This window comes from Larimichthys crocea, chromosome IX, assembly GCF_000972845.2.
Source record: "Larimichthys crocea isolate SSNF chromosome IX, L_crocea_2.0, whole genome shotgun sequence".
Taxonomy (NCBI): Eukaryota; Metazoa; Chordata; class Actinopteri; family Sciaenidae; genus Larimichthys; species Larimichthys crocea.
In genome coordinates, this window is record NC_040019.1 from 7,210,994 (window position 1) to 7,229,710 (window position 18,717).

At 39.5% G+C, this 18,717-nt stretch overlaps 1 protein-coding gene across 1 annotated transcript; it reads left to right on the forward strand.

Moving 5' to 3' along the window:
* Positions 1–1,620: 1,620 nt before the first annotated feature.
* antxr1b (ANTXR cell adhesion molecule 1b) lies at positions 1,621–15,189 on the forward strand. The gene is made up of 18 exons (XM_027282038.1): positions 1,621–2,054; positions 4,237–4,308; positions 4,389–4,460; positions 4,582–4,663; positions 4,787–4,820; positions 5,021–5,100; positions 5,392–5,460; positions 5,549–5,629; positions 5,734–5,794; positions 5,961–6,059; positions 7,555–7,624; positions 8,225–8,303; positions 8,877–8,972; positions 9,068–9,109; positions 9,213–9,305; positions 11,925–12,083; positions 12,732–12,812; positions 13,496–15,189. The coding sequence occupies exons 1-18, from the start codon at positions 1,900–1,902 to the stop codon at positions 13,871–13,873; spliced, it is 1,803 nt and encodes a 600-aa protein (XP_027137839.1). The 5' UTR covers positions 1,621–1,899; the 3' UTR covers positions 13,874–15,189.
* Positions 15,190–18,717: the final 3,528 nt, after the last annotated feature.

Consider the following 18,717-nt stretch of genomic DNA (forward strand, 5'->3'; position numbering starts at 1 on the left):
TAAACCTCGTTTTAATGTTACTTTCAGTTTCTGTTTCTGTTTTTTTTGGAGCATTTTGGAGCAAAATTATCTGCATCAGTTTGCACACAGCAAATATCCCTTTAGGCTTTTTTTTTTTATTATTGAGGCTCCACCTGCAGGTCCAGCTCACACACATCCCTCCTGTAATGTGTCTCATTAGTGCAAGAGCTGATTAAAGAACACAACTAAAGAACAATTTAGAGACATGAAAAGTTCCACTTACTGAGTGTGATGAGTTCAATGCCCTTCTCAAGTTCATTTATTTAAACCTAAATATGAACTCCTGCACCTTTTTACAAGAGCTACTTCACTGCTGCACAGCTGCCATCCAGTGATGGCAAGGGAAGATTCAGTTTCCTCTATGAAGTGGATTTTATGCTGGCACAGACAGACAAAGGATTAGTGACTGAAAGGCCCAACTACTGTCACTTCAGTTTAGTTGATTTGTTGTCAGCTGTTTGCTTTCTTGCTGTTGGTTAGATGATGAGAATGCTGATGTCACTGTCACAGCCAAGCATGAAGGCTGGAAACAAATGATCCCGGCTCCACCCAAAAGTAACAAAATCTGCCTGCTGCCACTGTCTAATGCTCACAAATTAACATGTGCTGTATTTACTGTATTATGTAATGTAGGATCTAGTGCCACCTAGTGGTAAGGTCGCAGATTGCAACCAACTGAATGCCTCTCCCATCAGTATTTGACCAATGAAAACACATTGAAGTTTGAAGAAGAAACTAAAGTGGCCAATGTTGTCTGAACCGTCTTAAATTTGTACGGCTTTGGGGTCAATTGGCATGGGGTCCAAAAATCAGTTGCATGCACAGTGACTTGTGGAGTCTGCTGTTTGCCTGGCAACCTCGGGGCGATGTCAGGCTAGCTGTTTACCTTTGTTTCCAGTCTTCATGCTAAGCTAAGCTGACAGTCTCAGGGCTGTGGCTTCATATTTACAGAGTGTGGTAGAGATCCATTCTTTTAACTCTCTGCAAGAAAATAAATAAACTCAATTCGTCAAGCATCAAACTATTCTTTTAAAACAATGAAGATGTAAGCACATGTGGCCTGCATGGATCTTATTGATCTTAGCTGTGTTGGAGAGTTCACTCGAGTTGACTTAAACACTACAGCATCGTGGAGGACATGTAACTACAGTCTGGCAATCTTTTTCTTTTATGTTTAGATTCTTACTCATTCTGGAAATTGTTCAGAATTACAGTTAATCATATTTTCAGCTCATCTTTTAGTTCTTTCTTGGCCACATATGTAACATTTCTTGTCTTTTGTGAGTCACTAAAGGCTTTAATGTGTTTGACATTAGAAAGTAATCAGCTGTTCCAACAGGTACGACATTATTCCAGTTTTCACTGAGGTTAAGTTCTGTTAAGTTATGTAAAAGTAAAGGCATGGTGCATGTGTTTACCACTAAGTGGCACTGGTGGGTTTGCAGATTGAAGTAAACCTGCAAGAAAAGTGAGGGGGAAAAAACACAAAAGTATTTGGAGGAACAAATGTGTGATGATAGCTGTGGGGTTGTTCAGACAAACAGATGACAAAAGCTGTAAATCACCCACTGAGACTTTTTTTTTTTCGTTGATGTGATCTCATGGCACTGTGTGTTAAAGTGGTTTAGTGTGGAGCGAGAGAAGGAAAGAAAGACCCAGTCCCACCAGCTTCACTCCTCCTCTGCCAGCACACATCTGCTGCTGAGGAGATGGGACACTGATCCAGAGAGGAGTGTTTAATGGAGTTTGCTCTGCACAGCATGGCTGACTACATCAGTGTGCTGTGAGAGGGGAAAGTGGACTATAATCTCCAGCCGGAGAGTATTTATTATTACCTTCTCTTTGGCTGAGCTGGTGCTTTCTCTTAAACTTGGGGTGATGTCCCAGTGTTGGTGCAGGCAGGTCCTGCTTGGTGTGGAACTGGGCATACTGGTGGCGGTCCTGGTGGCCGGTGGTGCAGGACAGATCCATGACAGGAGGGAAGCAGGGTCGTCCTGCTACGGAGGATTTGACCTATACTTTGTTTTGGACAAGTGAGTGCTACTATTTATTTTTTTTATTATTTGATCACAGAGGAATGCTTTTAATATTGAGCACTTGGCTCATCTCAGATTGTTTTTAAGACACAGGTGCACTCAAGATGATCTCGAGGGGCATTAGTCGGCTACTTGCATGAAAAATCTGTGCTACCGCACTCTCTTGTGTTTATCTTGTGAAGTCAAATTAGGACAGGTTTCGGGCTCGCTACAAACAAAGAGAATCATGTGAGAGTCATGTGACTTGCACATGTGGATATGTATGTTTATTTTGAGCTGTCATTTGTTCAGATCTTTGTTAGGGAGGTTTGCGAAAGGTTAAATCAAAAACATTCAGTCATCTGATCTGCTGATCTCTTGTGGTTCAGCGTGTGTGGTGAGTATCAACCACAACATTTTATAGCTGCATCATTTTCCAATTGTTGAAACTGAGGAGTAAACCAAGCCAGTAGCACTGCAATCCAATGTCTTTCTACAAACTAAGGCTGCAACTAACAATTATTTACATTATTGATTAATCTGTGGATTATTGATTAGTGGTTTGATTGATAACACTTTGGAAAATAGTGAAAAGTACTCATCACAGTCCCAGATGAAGTCTTCAGATTTCTTCTTTTTTTGGTCAAAATTGAAATATATTCACTTTGCAATGATATAAAACAGAGACAATCATCACATTGCAGAGGTTGTAACCAACTAATTTTTGGTACTTAAAATGAATAGACACATCTTCTGTCTATCAATAAACCAACTGACAAATTGCTTCAGCTTTTAGTTGCCAAACCCAGGAGCAGATTTCTAGAGACTTGAATGCCCTGAGAACGCAGACATAAGGGTTCAATTATCCAGCCTGTTAAACTGTCATGAAGGTAATGTGAAGCTCCTGAACGGGTCAGGTAATGTGCTCTTTGTTTTGTAGGTCAGGTAAGAGTAAACATTCAGCATGAGCAACTTAAAAGTAGTAACAATTAACAGAGTGTTTGTTTACACGATAAATCATTGCTTAATGTGGCCACGTTTCACAGACAGGAGCCCAAATCTAGTACCAACTTCAGCTCTCTCTCGCTTCAGTCCGCAGAACCCTTTCTCCATTAGAGCCAGATGTTCCAAAGATCCCGAGTTTTTGGCTGTCTGTGCAGTGGGACTCACATCACAGGATAAATGAAAACATAAGTTAGAGAGAAGAAGAAGGGAGTGCAGCGTGAGAAGAGGCTGCGGAGGTTGCATATTTGCCACATAATTCTGTTTAATTGCAGACTTTTCCGTTAAAAGCTGCATTCTTCCTCTGATTGTTTGGTCAAGTCGGCACCTGTTTTCAAAATCAGGACCTGACATAAAGCCGAGCTCATCCGAGAAACTGACGTGGCACTTCAGTTTTTGTTTGGCATTTAAAAACTGTGGCTGCGGAGCCACATGAGAAGAGGTGGAAATATTAAGCATCAGCACAAAGAAGCACAAAGGCTGAAACTCGCTGGTTTTTCGGTGATGAATACACAGATGGGTTCATTCAGTACACGTATACAGTACATAAAATGATGACTCATGGCACGCAGACAGCAGCAATAAACAACTTTACAGCATAACAAATCAAAACTCCGCGCCAAAAAACTAAAAGGGAAAACAGATTGGTTATTTAAACAATTTCTTAATGCCGTGTAACCATATGCATGGATGTACAGTTGTTTAGATCGGACAAATAACAATTTTGATAACCAATTAATCATTTTCAAGCAAAAATACAAAGGAAACAGCCAGTTCTAGCACCTCAAATGTGAAATGTTCCTGCTTTTCTTTGTCTTATATGATAGTAAACTCAAAATCTTTGTGTTTTGAACTGTTTTGCAGACACAGTGAGTAATTTAAAGATTCATGTTGGACTCTCAGAATTTGTGATTTTATAGACGTAATGATTCGGCAGATTAATTAATAATAAATAATAATTAGTTGCAGCTCTTGTAATGTAAACACAACCTAAGAATTAATCTTTGATCAGATCTCAATCTCAAAAATCCAAACTAAGGTTTAAAGGGGAATTCTACTTTTTATGCGTGATCAATTTGTCTCTTGCAAGTCCTTTGCAACACTAAACAATTTGAGTTTAGGACCCCAACGGTTGTCTTATGAGAGTTTCATGACACAACTAAACAGTTAATTGGTCTTCCTTGAATCTTCTCCTCAGGTCTGGCAGTGTGCAACATTACTGGAATGAGATATATTACTTTGTTGACCACTTGGCTCACAAGTTTATCAGGTAGATCCACACAAAAATTCTAATTTGAAGAGAAATATGGTGGAATGTAAAAACCTGACAGTCACTTCTTCTTTGTCCAGTCCTCAGTTGCGGATGTCGTTCATTGTGTTTTCAACAGAAGGAAGGACTCTCATGGCACTAACAGAAGACAGGTACACACATACATCTTCACTGTTGTATTTTCTTATATTAAGCTTAATTAACTGTGCTATCTCCTTCTAGTTTAATTAATATACATTTTTATTTTATTCTCTGGGATACGTCAATGATCAGAGAGCAGATTCGAGCCGGACTGGAGGAGCTGAGAATGGTGCAGCCAGGAGGAGACACCTTCATGCACAGAGGTTTTCAAAGAGTAAGCCATCTGTTAAGTCAATGGGGAACTCATTCCACTTGTCCAACAGTTCAGCATCAATTTTCTTTAAAATGAGACTCATTTAAATTTATAGCCACTGACGCCTCAAAACTTCTCCCTCAGGCCAGCGAGCAAATCTACTACGGGACTGGAGATGGTGAGTATTTTCCTTTTTAACACTTAATCATTCCTCTACTAGAGGAGTCCTTATCCCTCAATTCAGACAGATGGAAAAATCATCATGTGAAGAAAGAAATAACAACATAAAGTCAGCTGCTCTTTCCATCACATGACAATTATGTTCAAAACATTTTTCCAAACAGCTCACATTGTTTCTTTTCTGGCTCTGACTTTCAGGTTACCGAACAGCTAGTGTTATCATCGCCCTGACGGACGGTGAACTGAGAGAGAATCAGTTTGACCTGGCACAAAGAGAGGTGAAAACAGCATATCAATTCACTATTAATGAGTTAATATCTCGTTAAAACCTACCTGCCATACATCATGTTTGGAAATCTAAAAATAAGAGAACTTAAAGGGTAAATCCAGTTACATGTGCTGTATCGCCCTCTATGGCCTATAAATGATGTCACACCAGATGTTTTTCAGCAGCTGTCAAAGACAAAACATCAGCAGCAACAACACTGTCTCCCCACTGTGCTTAAGTGAGCATTCATCATTTAACTGCAACTTGTTGTTTGTTTGTTTAATGTCTTCTTTTAAATCAGGCCAGCAGAGCACGCCAGTTGGGCGCCACTGTGTACTGTGTGGGAGTGAAAGACTTCAATGAAACTCAGGTAAATCATTCTGACAACAAATAAACCACTTAATCAGTGGATCAATTAATTAAGACATATAAAATCATTCTGTCATATTTCCTGACAGCTTTCAACAATAGCTGACAGTAAGGACCACGTCTTCCCTGTGAATGATGGATTCGAGGCGCTACAAGGCGTCATTGACTCGGTACGAAAGACACAAGCATGACACAATAATATCACGTTAAGATGCATATTCCTGATTAAATACAACATCATATAACTGAATCTGAATATATATTTTCCTTTCAGATCCTGAAGAGATCCTGCATTGAGATCCTGGCCGTAGAGCCCTCCAGCATCTGTGAAGGAGGTAGAGAGGAAAAGCCTGCAACTAAAAATACATACAAATATATTTTATACCGAATATTGATTGATTGATATTGATGGCTGTAATGGGGCGTGTTCAAAAATGCACATTGCAAAACCTACTGCAAGAAATAATCATATAAATGGTCAATTTAATCCCTTCACTTCAGAATCTTTCCAGGTGGTAGTCAAAGGAAATGGTTTCCTTCACGCCCGAGACGTCCAGAAAGTTCTCTGCAGCTTTCGCATCAATGACACAGTTACTCTGAGTAAGTACAAGCTGCAAGATTTTCATTCACAAACTTTCTCTATCTTTCTTAGGGTGTTTTTAAAAAAAATGTTTTTTGTGTCTTTAAACTGCATTAATCCAGATTTTCTTTGTATAAACAGTGAAAGGAGTCACTCACAGGAGCAAATTCACATTGAATTTTAACCTATTCTGCAGTCCCTTAGCTCTACAGAGCATTTTAGCATCTTTCAGCTCATTGTTTTGGTAATACAAGAGCAGAGAGACAAGGTCAGCAACTAGCTGCTGAACAAAGTGAGCGTTACTTATATTCATTGGGTCACCATACGCATGCCTTCAGATGCATAATGTTGCTTTGTGTCTGCTGGATGTGTAAATAGGCTAATGTTTGCCCGTATGTTCACTGTAACAGCATTACATATGTCAAATGTAAAAGCTTGAGGTCAAAGAACAAAACAAAAAGAACCTCACACACACATCAATGCACAATTTGTCAAAACCAAATCATAGCAAGACTTGGATAAGGAACTAAATTTGTTGCAAAAGTTTAGTTAAGGAGCAGGTTTTGGTTATTTTACATAATAACCTGCATTCGCGCTAAAAGTTAGATGAGAAGATCGGTAGACAAAATATGAAGCTACAGCCACAGCTTAGTGATGTGATTGCAAACAGAGGGAACAGCTAGCCTGGCTCTGCTCAAAGGTAACACGTGGTTTATTGGAAGAGAGCGTGTTGCATGTCGCTTGATGGAGGATAAAAGACAAAGGTGTAGAGGAAAGAAGAAGCTGTTAAAGCCATCATATAGTAAATATTACAAAGCTCCTAGATATAGTGTGGTACTGTAAGTGGACTACATCAGGTTGAGCAAATGAATTCATTCTCTGCTGTCCACATTAGTTTGTGAAGTGATTGACAGAAGGCATTAACAATCTAGGTGTGTGAATCCAAACATCACAAAAATGTATCCAACTATTAATAGACAGAATAGAAAAGCAGCAGTTTTTAAAGGATTGATCATTGTGCCAAGTTTGTTTTGGCCCATACAGATGGGGATGGGTGAGGGAGAGAGCAGCTCTTTGTGGCTCACAATGATTTAAATCCCCGTCCTCCCCCCCGAAAACCATCAGCACCATCTTCTCCCGCTTTGTATCAGCTGGTATAACGCTCAGCGCTTCTCAGATGTCTAAAGGGGAATGTGGATCTCATCAGTGACGAGCACTGTCTTTTGCACACACACTAGACACTCACTCAGCCAGGGTAAATAAACCACAACCCTCCCTCATTTGCTTCATTTTCCATAAGGAGAGGAAGTCCAGGAATTTAATAACAAAAAGAATATTTTGAGGTTTGAATGTGCTGAAGTTTCAGGACTGCTAGAGAAAAGTAAATCAACTTTTTCTTTGCATTGTTTGCACTACTTTCTATTCCACAACTGAGCCTGACTTATTTTGTAATCTGTCTTACTATGTGCAGTATGTTCTCATTAAAGCATTCTCGTGTTGATTCTATGTCCCCAGTGAAAAGACCATTGGTGGTGAAAGATATCTACCTTTTGTGTCCAGCTCCTGTTCTGGAAAAAGAGGGAACGTAAGCAACCTTTCACTAAAATAGCTTTGTGCCAGCATCTCATACAATAAGCAACCTATACAGTTTTACTATACACAACAGTTGTTGTTCGTAACTGGAGATTTTTTGTGCATAATCCTGCTTAAATGAGCTCTGGCCCACAGGAGGCAGCTACATTTCTGGATTTGGTTTATATATGGTGTCCTCTTTGCATGGCAGAGGTCCAACTTGCATTTGTGGATGTGCTCACAGGCGATGTTTTTTTGGAAGTGTTCCTCAGCCCATGCAGTGGTGTCCACTAGAGAATCAGAATCTGTTCTTGATGCAGTGCCCTTCGATTGGTTTTCAGCCTTGTCCCTTGCGTACAGAGATTTCTTCTGATTCTCTGAGTCTTTTAGTGATATTATGTACAGATTCTTTGCATTTAGTGAGAGCAGTCTTTCACAAAGTGGTGAACTCCTCCCCATGTTTACTTTACAAAGGCTTTTTTTTTCTCCACCAGGTGTTTTCCTTTAGCATTTTACAACTTTTCCAGTCTTTTATTGCCACAGTCCCAACATTTTTCAACCAAAACAAAGGAAATTATTATCGCTCTCTTTTACTCTTCTACCGTTTCTACAGGTCTGCCACTCTCCACGTCAGCATGAATAACGGCCTGAGCTTCATATCGAGTTCTGTCACAATTACTGCAGTTGCTTGTGTAAGTGCAATGTCGGACAAAGCTGCATTTACACATTATCTTATGGCTAAATATATTCTGTGAACATCAGTCTAGTCTTTCATTTTGTTTGGATGCTGAATGCTTCTTAGCACTGGCCATATAGAATCACAGTATCACAAAAACACTTCAACACATCAATGGCTCTTTAAACGTGAAAGTCGTATTGAAATATATAAAAAAACATCATTAAAGGTCCAATGTGTGCGATTTAGGGGGTTTATTTACAGAATATGGCAGACATGGAATCTAATATTCAGAAGTATACATTCATGTATATATATGTTGGGTCCACTTGTCCTCCTCCATGTTACAACAACATGTTCCAACAGTACAGACAACAACAGACAAATCAAACACTGGCTCTAGATAGGGACTTCTCCTACATGCTCGGAAAAGGAAGGTGAGGCAAGAGGTATTCAGTTGTGATCTGCAACTTCACAGCTAGATGTCACTAAATTGTACACACTGGACCAAATCTTTGTCATTGTTACTATGACCATAGTCAGAAATCAATAATTGTAACTCACCCTGTTAATGTCCTTTCCCTTATAGTCTGACGGGACCTTCGTGGCCATAGCTCTGCTCATCCTGATGTTCCTGCTCACCATCGCTCTGCTGTGGTGGTTCTGGCCTCTCTGCTGCACTGTGGTATGACAGCCATATTGGCTCCTCTGATAGTGAATGCGTTTTAGTTACGACACACCAGCCACCCTTTGAGGTTTACAATATATCCTTTTTTGCAGGTGATTCATGAGCCGCCTCCTCCAGTAATAGAGGACGACTCTGTAAGTAGTTTTCTTCACCTTTTTATGACGACTGTTCTTTAGCTTTAGTCCCAACTATTTGCTTTACTCTTTAAAGCATGAATAATGTTTCCTTTTTCTTTAGGATGACGAGGATGGTTTTCCCAAGAAAAGGTGGCCCACAGTAGACGCCTCGTACTACGGAGGGCGTGGAGTCGGAGGCATCAAGAGAATGGAGGTAGAAAGCGTGAAAGACGGCCCAGATTGCAAAAAAATAAATATTAAGCGCATGTACTGAAACTTAAACAGTAACTACAAGAGTTATGTTTAGAACATTATTTATATATATTGTGATATTCATCACACTCAGGGGCATAGTACACAGTATAAATGAATCTATTAGAGCTGCAAAATGATACTATAATAGCCAAAACAAAAAAAAAGCCACACCTGTCACTGAAGTATCATTATACAAGACTGCAAAATCTCTTTTGAGACCTCGCTAAAAACAGTCCTATTTGAAACACACTTGAAAACTAAATATACTATCTTTTGTACATTAAATTAAGATCAGACCATCATCTCATCATTCTGCTTGTTCCAGTATTAATAATGAAATTCGTAACATATTAAGGGAAGCTACTGTATTTCTGCATCTGACAACCAGCTTCAGGTTCATCGATAAAAACACATGGCAAGCTTGAATCTGTTGAAATACAGGGGCATGAGATCAAACACAAATACAGCAAAAAAAACAAAGAAACTGGAAGCGACTCATTCCCTAAAAGAGATGAGTAGGCAAGTCCATGCTGAAAGAGCCTGAGTCACTTTGTTGTTGTGGCTAGTTTCTAGAGCCAGCGAAGGGTTGAGATGAGGCCATCTGGCCAGTAAACTGCAAAGACAACAGATCTACCAAATGTTTGGTAAAAGCAAAGAATCTGACTTTTTTTTAGGTGAGGATCGTGCAAGCTTGCATGATTTTCCTGTGGTTGTCTTTGGCATGAATGTGTCTGTCAGTGAAATCTTTTGCAAAGACTAGGAATTTTCTGCTTGAGGAACTTCATCTCAATCTCTGTGAGTAAAAGAAGGATAAGCTAAGCAGTGGAAAGAAAAGTTCAGAGTCATGACGTCAAGAGATTTCTGAGAGCAGCCGTCAGTTAGGTAAGAGGTGAACAATAGAATGAGACTGAGATGTCCACAGATCAAGAGGGACCAGATGTGACTGAGAGGAAGAAGGTCAAGGAGACAGAAATCACCCCCTCAGTGTGAAGTGCTTTACAGACTGCAGTCTGAGGAGTCTGAGCTGTGAACTTGGAAGCAGTGCCGCTTTCAAACGGAGCGATGGAAACTATGCACAACTTCATTTAAGTGCTTTCACTGCCAAGTAAAATCCTTCGTGGCTTGCCTGTGGCAGTTGCAAAGGGAGTAAATCTTCACTCCTGATGTGATGATCATTCCTAACAGTTGCGTTAGATTCTTTCAGTGTCACGCTGACCATCAAGATAACTATGTTTTGAAAAGGCAGACTACCTATGACAATGGGTCTGATGGATTTTGGGGGTTTTATATAATAAAACAGGTTCAAAACTAATTGCTATGTTCTCCCAGAGGTTTAGGAGAAATCCCAAAATCTGAAACTGTGGAAAATAAATTGACGCAATTAAAGTCTGAGGCAAGGGAGCCAACTTCTTGTGAATTTTAAAAGGACTAGGTTTAGGACATGCTACAAACATCTGGATATTCAAGGAAAGAACAACTGTTGTGCAGGTTCCAGCTTACACTGACGTAATAAAATTTAATTGTAATCTCAAAATAACAAGATGTAGGATTGTAATGAGAGTCTACAGCCATGCTAGCGCTAAAAGTCGTGCTAACATGCTCACAATGACAAATGCTAACACGCTGATGTTTAGGTATAATGTTTACTATGTTCAGAGAGAAAAGCACAGGTGAGACTAATGGGAATGTCAAAGTATTGGACTAATTATTGCTTTGTGTCACAGTTCACTTCAACAAAAGTGAACCCAAATGTAGACATGATGGTAGAGTGAACAAACAGAGACTGGTGAACACAAAATGATAAAAAGGTGGCTGTGCAGTCCAGGCAAAAACAAACTAAGTCCAACAATCCAAGATGAATCCAATCAACAGAGGTCCAAACAAACAAAAATGCAGAACTGAGAAAGACTTGGAGCATGGACACCAGGGACAAAGACAGAACAAAGGTCATGATAGGACAACAAGACACATGTGAAAACCAATCAGGGTGGAACCAAGCAGTGTGGAAGTGCCAAAAACTGCAGTTCAATTCGTCGATCGACCCTTTTAAGGCTGGCTGCAGAAAGAGTCAGTCTCCATTAGACTTAAAACGATGCATAATTAACAGCATGGCTGCTTTGATTGACAGGAAGGTGCTGTTACAGATGGCTTGCTTGAGCACCCAGGCTTCATTCAGCCCGCTTCAGGTGCACCAACGTTCCACGTCTTTGCTGATTTTTAGATTAATTGGGTGGGGAGCAGAGGTAAAAGTTATAAAAGCTAAGTAAAATCTATAGGAAAAGTTAAGGAATCACCAAAATTATTTTAATTCATCCTCTGAGCAACATGAATATCTGTTTTTGAGAAACTTGTCAAACCTGTGGTAAGAGGATCACCAGAGTCATTAGGATTCATCATCTGGGAACAATGAATGGAGTGGTGGACCATCCAAAAGGTCAACATTGTCATTACAAGAGCTTCACTGCTGACATAAACACTCTTGGCCTCCATATGGAACCAAATATGATAGTTGATTTTCAGTAATATTCCTATTTTCAACCCATTTGACTCTGAATAAATAACTTCTGTATCTGTTCAGGTCCGGTGGGGAGATAAAGGCTCGACTGAAGAAGGAGCCAAACTGGAAAAAGCTAAAAATGCTCGAGTTGTAATGCCTGCAGAGGAATTCGAGCCACCACGACCGTACTACACCACGCACAAAACCATCCGCCCCCAGAAGTGGTACTCTCCCATCAAGGTGCTCCAATTATTTATTGAATTCATTTAACCCCTAACTGCAAAACATCTTGACAAACCATCTTATTTACTATGCTTTCAACCAGATCTGATGGTCTTCCTCAGTTTGCTCAGTTGTCACAGTGTCACAAATGTTAACACACGTATGTAATATTATTCCAGATGTTTTAAAGCTAGTTTTGACATTAGACTTCTTCCTTATGATGATGTACATCCACCATGACCTTAACAAATATTTCATTTTTATTGTCTCTGGGAGCAATGTGTTACCAGGAAATAGTTAATAAAATTAGTTTCCTGACATATTAGTCAGCAGGATGCTGGTAATAAGAACCAGGCATGAACCCAGCTAACCCTTGAATATGGAATCTGTTGAGCGGGTGTCATTCCTGACAAAATACACCCTTTGTTTATCTCTGTCTTTACTGTATAAATCTTCCTATGCAAGAATCAAAGAGAGACATCTGGAGCACAATGTGGAGCAGATACAGTCTGGCGGCATTAACTCAAATTTCAAGTTTTCAAGTTTGTTTTTGCTGCTTTGTTGTCCAATCCACACAAATATTCTGCTGATATTGTGGTTTTTATCAGAGATTATTGGTATAATACCATTTCTTTTGGGCTTCCATCTGTGATCATCTTTCAACAGGGCAAACTGGATGCTTTGTGTGTCTTCCTGAGGAGAGGTTATGACCGAGTGTCTGTGATGCGACCTCATCCTGGAGACAAGGTAAGACATTTAAGCCAACAGAATAATAGTAAGTTAAGGCGTGATGAAATAATGAAAAACAGCATAAGCAGATAAGCTTAAGCGTTCTCTCAAAACAAAGCAATCAATAAGATTGTGAACCAACTATGTCAACTTTTGGCAGGCAGACATTTAGGAATTTACCAGAGCTCAAATTACCGACCTTTTAGAAATGAGCGGAAAGAGAAGTTTGGATCAAAGAACATGGTAGAAACCGAGTAGAAATCCTATCTGCGTGGCATTATCTACACTTATTCCACGCACTAAACATTTTTAAAAAGTCAAAGCCGGATCAAAGTATGAGAATAGTGACTTCAAGGAAACCCTCAAGTGGCATAGTTTGTAGACAAAGGTAGAAAAAAAACAGCGGCAGTCTTATCCGGAGGAATTTTCTTGTCTGCAGAAGTCATTAGGAGTTGAAGCTGCCTGCCTTCCTCCAGCTCCCAGCGTCAGCTCGGCGGAGCTGGCAGGAATGCTGTTTCCTTCCATGACACTCACTGACAGAGGAATTTCCTCTTTCCATCTGTTGAAAGCTGTACTTATCCAAACCTGCCGATCTCTGTGCCACAGTAGATTCAGGAATTGTTCGTGGAATACACTGCAGGTTTGTGTCTTTACAGATTTACTTTTTATGCACTGAACCAACCAGTTCGTCTTTATTACAGGGCAAGTGCATCAACTTCACCCGAAGCAAATCCTACCCTGCTCCTCGATATCCCATCTACAACCATCCCTCCACGCCCGTCTACACTTTGCCCCACAGTTACCAGCGTCGTGCATCAGACGACAGCAACCTCTTCAATTTGCCACCTTCGCCAACTTCAACACTCCCCCCGCTACCGTCCACTCCTCCTCCATCGTCAACCACCCATCCCGGGTACACACCACCTATGAACAGAGCCCTGCCCCCAGCCAACATGAGCCCAGAGTCCATACCCCCGTCTCCAACTGGCTCCCTCCCGCCTCCACCTCAGGGCCCACCCCCATGTAGAGCGCCTCCTCCATCACGCCCTCCTCCACGCCCCAATCATGAGAACCACTGATGAGGATGATTAAGAACCAAAGAGTTGAGGAGGAGGAGGAGGATCTAAGCTCAGGATGGAAACCTGAAAAGACCTTCTCACTGTGCCTCTGTTTAATTAAGCCTGAACAGAGTGAGAATTAAAGTGACTTTCTAATGCTGACGATTCATCACCTGCACAGTGAAAACTCAACATTTAAGTCTTCAACAAGTGGCGTGTGCCATGAACTAAGACTTTTTTTTTAAGTCTAGAAATGAATATTTAGTGTAGCAAGCACAGCTTTGGCTTTTAAATGCTATTGGAGCTAAGCTTATTCATTTTTTCAGAACACTTCTTCCTAATATCAGAAGTCAGACAAATTAGTCAAGCATTGCGATGTGCTATGGAGTAGTATAAACTTGCTTTTTAGCCTTTGCCTGATCAGAGACTAATCTTTCACTGCTTTCCAGAGTGAAAAACAATGATCATGAGTTTAAATCCAGTGGCTCTGCAGCTGCGTCATGTGTTTTATACATGCAAGTCTGTATATTTTGTGAATGAATATTCATTAGATCACATAAATATATATGTATACATCATATTGCATTAGAGGTCTGATTTCCATGGATGAGTAAATGATTTTTTAAGGTAAAATTAGGAAAGTCAGTTAAAGTAAATGTTGAAAACTATTAACATGGACACAAATCCTAAAGTTGGACAGCCAGAGACTTTTATCCCTAAAGTTGTCTGCAGGAAGCTGTTAACCACAAGAGTTACATCTTTGGCAGCGTGCGCGGCTGACTGTCAGGATTTATTTAAGTCACATAGTGCTATAAAATTTGACCTCTGGAATATCACCGTGAGACTGATCGAGCAGACTGCAGTCTTGTGATAAGATGTGTTCATACCAATATGTTGAGCAATACATGGAGAAGAAAGATGGGGAAATTGTTTCCATCCCTTTTTTTTGCATAATCCATCACCGTGAATCCTCATTGTCCTTATTGTCAGAGCCTTTACCATGCGACAAAGGATTGTCTTTTTTTTTTTTTTTTTGTAAATATGTTTTATTGTTTTGTTTCCCACAGAGATGAAAAATACAGAACATATGCATATCACTTCAATTTACACATTCATCAGTGAGTTCACCATTCCCACCCTCTCCCACCCGGATCCCACTAGGATATAAAGCACACTTTGGGGATTATCTTTTAATACTGGTGCTAGTTTAAGATTTAAACTTAGACTTACAACCACAGCTTTAAAGGCTGCACACCGATGGTTCACATTCACAGCTATATGTGCACAGCTAAGCAGCTAAGCTATCCGAACACACTTTCAATAAAGGTTGACGATAGCAGATTGCCTTTGAGGTTTTTATTGAATGTCTGTGAAAACGCTTAAAAAACAGCGAGATTCAAGAGTTAAACCAAAGGTTACGAGTTACGTTAGCACAAGAGAACTAGCTTGAGCGCTCAAATTAGTTGCATTGGGCTTAATTTGAGTTAAAGTACAACGCATAATCAGTATAATAAACACACAATGAGTCAGAAAGAGTATAAAGGTAATGAGAATAAAATACTTTTATGCTTTAGTGACACTTTCGCTCCAAAAAGCTAACCTAGCCTCTGTCTAGTTTGGTTAGCAGTGAGCTAATCATAGAAAAACTAAATTCCATTTAATCACAAATCAACAATCGCTAATCAGTCGTAATAATAAACCAACTATGGGGTGCCGTTTGTAAAGCGTCTCGCTCTGAAAATAACAGCAACATTTTGTCACATTTAGCTAAAAACAATGTTTAAAAAACTGGTTTGAATTTTTGAGAGTCACTTTTTTGCACATTTAGAACAATATTTGTGAACTTAGAGATATTTTAAATATTTAAATCCAAATGTTAAATATAAATCTAAATCTAATCTAACATTTAGATTTATATTTAACATTTAGATTTAGATTTATATTTAACATTTAGATTTATGTTTAACATTTAGATTTAGATTTAGATTTAGCATTTAGATTTTACATTTAACATTTGGATTTAAATATTTAAAATATCTCTAAGTTCACAAATATTGTTCTAAATGTGCAAAAAAGTGACTCTCAAAAATTCAAACCAGTTTTTTAAACATTGTTTTTAGCTAAATGTGACAAAATGTTGCTGTTATTTTCAGAGCGAGACGCTTTACAAACGGCACCCCATAACCAACAAGGACATTTGGGAAGTACGCCATGTAAAAGATAGCTGTCATTATTTGCTTGGACTCAGGTGAGGACAAAAACCTCCCGCACGCAACATAATACTGTTAAACGAGTGTTGTTTGAGTAACACAGTGTGTTGGAGCTCACCTCAAACCTACATCTTATCGGTTTGTTTTTTTGTCATGCACATTATGCAAAATTGCACGCAGAGTATATTGTTATTTTGTTTGTTTTGTGGTATGTCTCTGCGCTGAGTTCATTGAATGCTGCCTCCACCCGATCCAGTGAAATTAAACACAGCTTGAGCTTGAACTATATCTTGAACTGTAATTTTATATTTCCCTGGGGAAGTTACACACATGGTGAGAGATCTAACAAAATGCTGGATGTAACAGTGTCAGTTATGGTCTTTTCAGACTGGGAGTGTTTGACTTCTATCAAAATTTGCAGGCAAGGGACCAAGATATTTTGTGTTTTACAATTTATCTTTTGTTTAACTTGTTTTAAAGCAGATATCTGTTCCCAGAAATGTGTCTCTGCTGTCATTCTCACGCATCAAGTTACTAATTAGACTGCAGAGGAAATCTTGGCCCAGATATTATGTTTTTCTAGATAATTGCTGGCTACACCGGAAGCCGAATCAGACAATAGCCGATCCAGGACTGGGTGTATACAGACTTTTCTGTTGGTTTTGTAACATTCATTAATGTGTCCCAAAGTTCTCCCTTGTTCATTCATCATGTAAATAATAAAATAACTGATGGCTGAATTACATTTAGCTGCTTTAGTTTCATGGTCCTGGTTTTGATGGGATGGCTCTCTTTCATACTGTCATGCCTTACAGGGACTTAAAATGGAGCCATTGTTAATGTTATCAATAACACCTGTGCTTTTCCTATCATGACAAGTCGAAACGTCTGCTGCAGGAATTTGTGAGGGCGTTATGTAGTGCAAAAGATTTTACACTCAAGAGTTCAGACAGAAAATACAGGCTGGTAAATATAATGCAGCACAATATGGTGAACAGGGAGGGATTTCAGACACAGCCCAGGACTTTTATTAGCGCATAAAGTTTGTTGACATCATGTAAAATCTTTAACTTGAGCAGAGGTCCAGCAAGAATAATAGAAAACACCTGTGTGGTCATGCAGGGTCTTTGACTCTAGAAACAACGTATGAACTTTGTCCTTACAATCGACCAAATTCAGGCTTATTTACTGAGAATAACTGTGACAAGAGGAGCTGAGCTGGATTTCAGGTGGTTGTGCAGTAAAGACGCCCCCACATGTCTCCATATGGAGATACTAATGGGCACCACGGTATTTATGGAAAAACTGCAGGGAAAAACACGTCTGGGCTGCCCTGCTCTGCTTTCCTGGCTGGCACTACAGAAAAATGTGCACACAGCTCGAATGTGGATGGATTAATCGAGGGGTGAATTAAGTAAAATTATTTATTTACCCTAAAGTGTTTGGAGCAAACAGTTTCCATTTTGGGTAACCCATATCTGAATAAAAAAAAATGTAACTTGATATTAGAATTTGGGATTATGCAACAGGCCATGGAGCAGCCACTCAGCTGACTCTTATTCCACTCTGATCTACTAAAATAAACCCTGTTATATCTTTTCCATGTGTATTCCTTAGATTCAATTCGCTCTTCATTTAGAAATGCTTAACGCAGACGCACTCGCAGTCCTGTGGGCATTGCAGTGAGCTCATTGGAGGCGTGTCTGAGAACATTTGGCAGAAGCAGTTGGATAAAAGGCAGACAATAAAATCAAAATCCAACTATGATGCCACGGAGATCTGGAAGAGGTATTTACACGGCCTAGTGCTTCACCGAGTTCATCAACAAGCAGCGAAAAGACAGTCTATGTTAACAAAATGTTTTATTACACCTCCCTACTGAAAATGAAAGTAATGTATTACTGGAGTTTAAAGACAGGGGAAGTTGAGTCCTTTAGGATTACTTAAAATTATTTTTGTCTTTCTTTAATCCTTTGTGTCTGTTTCCAACTTTGTGTTTCCTAATGCAAAACATCTCAGAACAAGAATTTATGCATAACAACCAATTTTGTTTTGTTGATACTCTCAGTATGTTTTAGTATTTCTCATGAATGATGAAATGAACCTTCCTTCTTGATCTTCCTTGAGTGATTTCTAGCTCTGCTAACCTGTGTTTGTACCGTCTGTAACATTAGAAAACCTTCCTACAACACATTAAAATGTTTAACTTTAAGGAGGAAACTGTAAAAAAAGTATCTTTAGCTGCGGCCTCGACTTGGCCCCTAGCACGGTCTACCTTGGCTGCACAAACAATGGCAATCACTGACGTCACAAAGCGAAGCAGCGTTTATGAACCACAGTGTCCCTTGGACACAGCTTATCATTTCCATTCACGTACACAGAAACTGACATGTTTACTGTGATGAAATGAGCTCAGGACCTGGCTCTGTCAACTCTTTTTTTTTTTCTGCATGTGCACTTCTTGTCCCAAATTCAGGAAACTGAATCTCTTACTAAATCAGGTGATGTATTATTGAACAAAAACAACTGGCTTATCTTTCACAAGAGACATAAAACACCTGTTTTTAGTTTTATCTTTTTGTTCCATTTTACCTCTGCATTTCTTTTAATCTGATACGAATAAAAATAGAAAGACAAAACCTTTGCCCTCTCAGA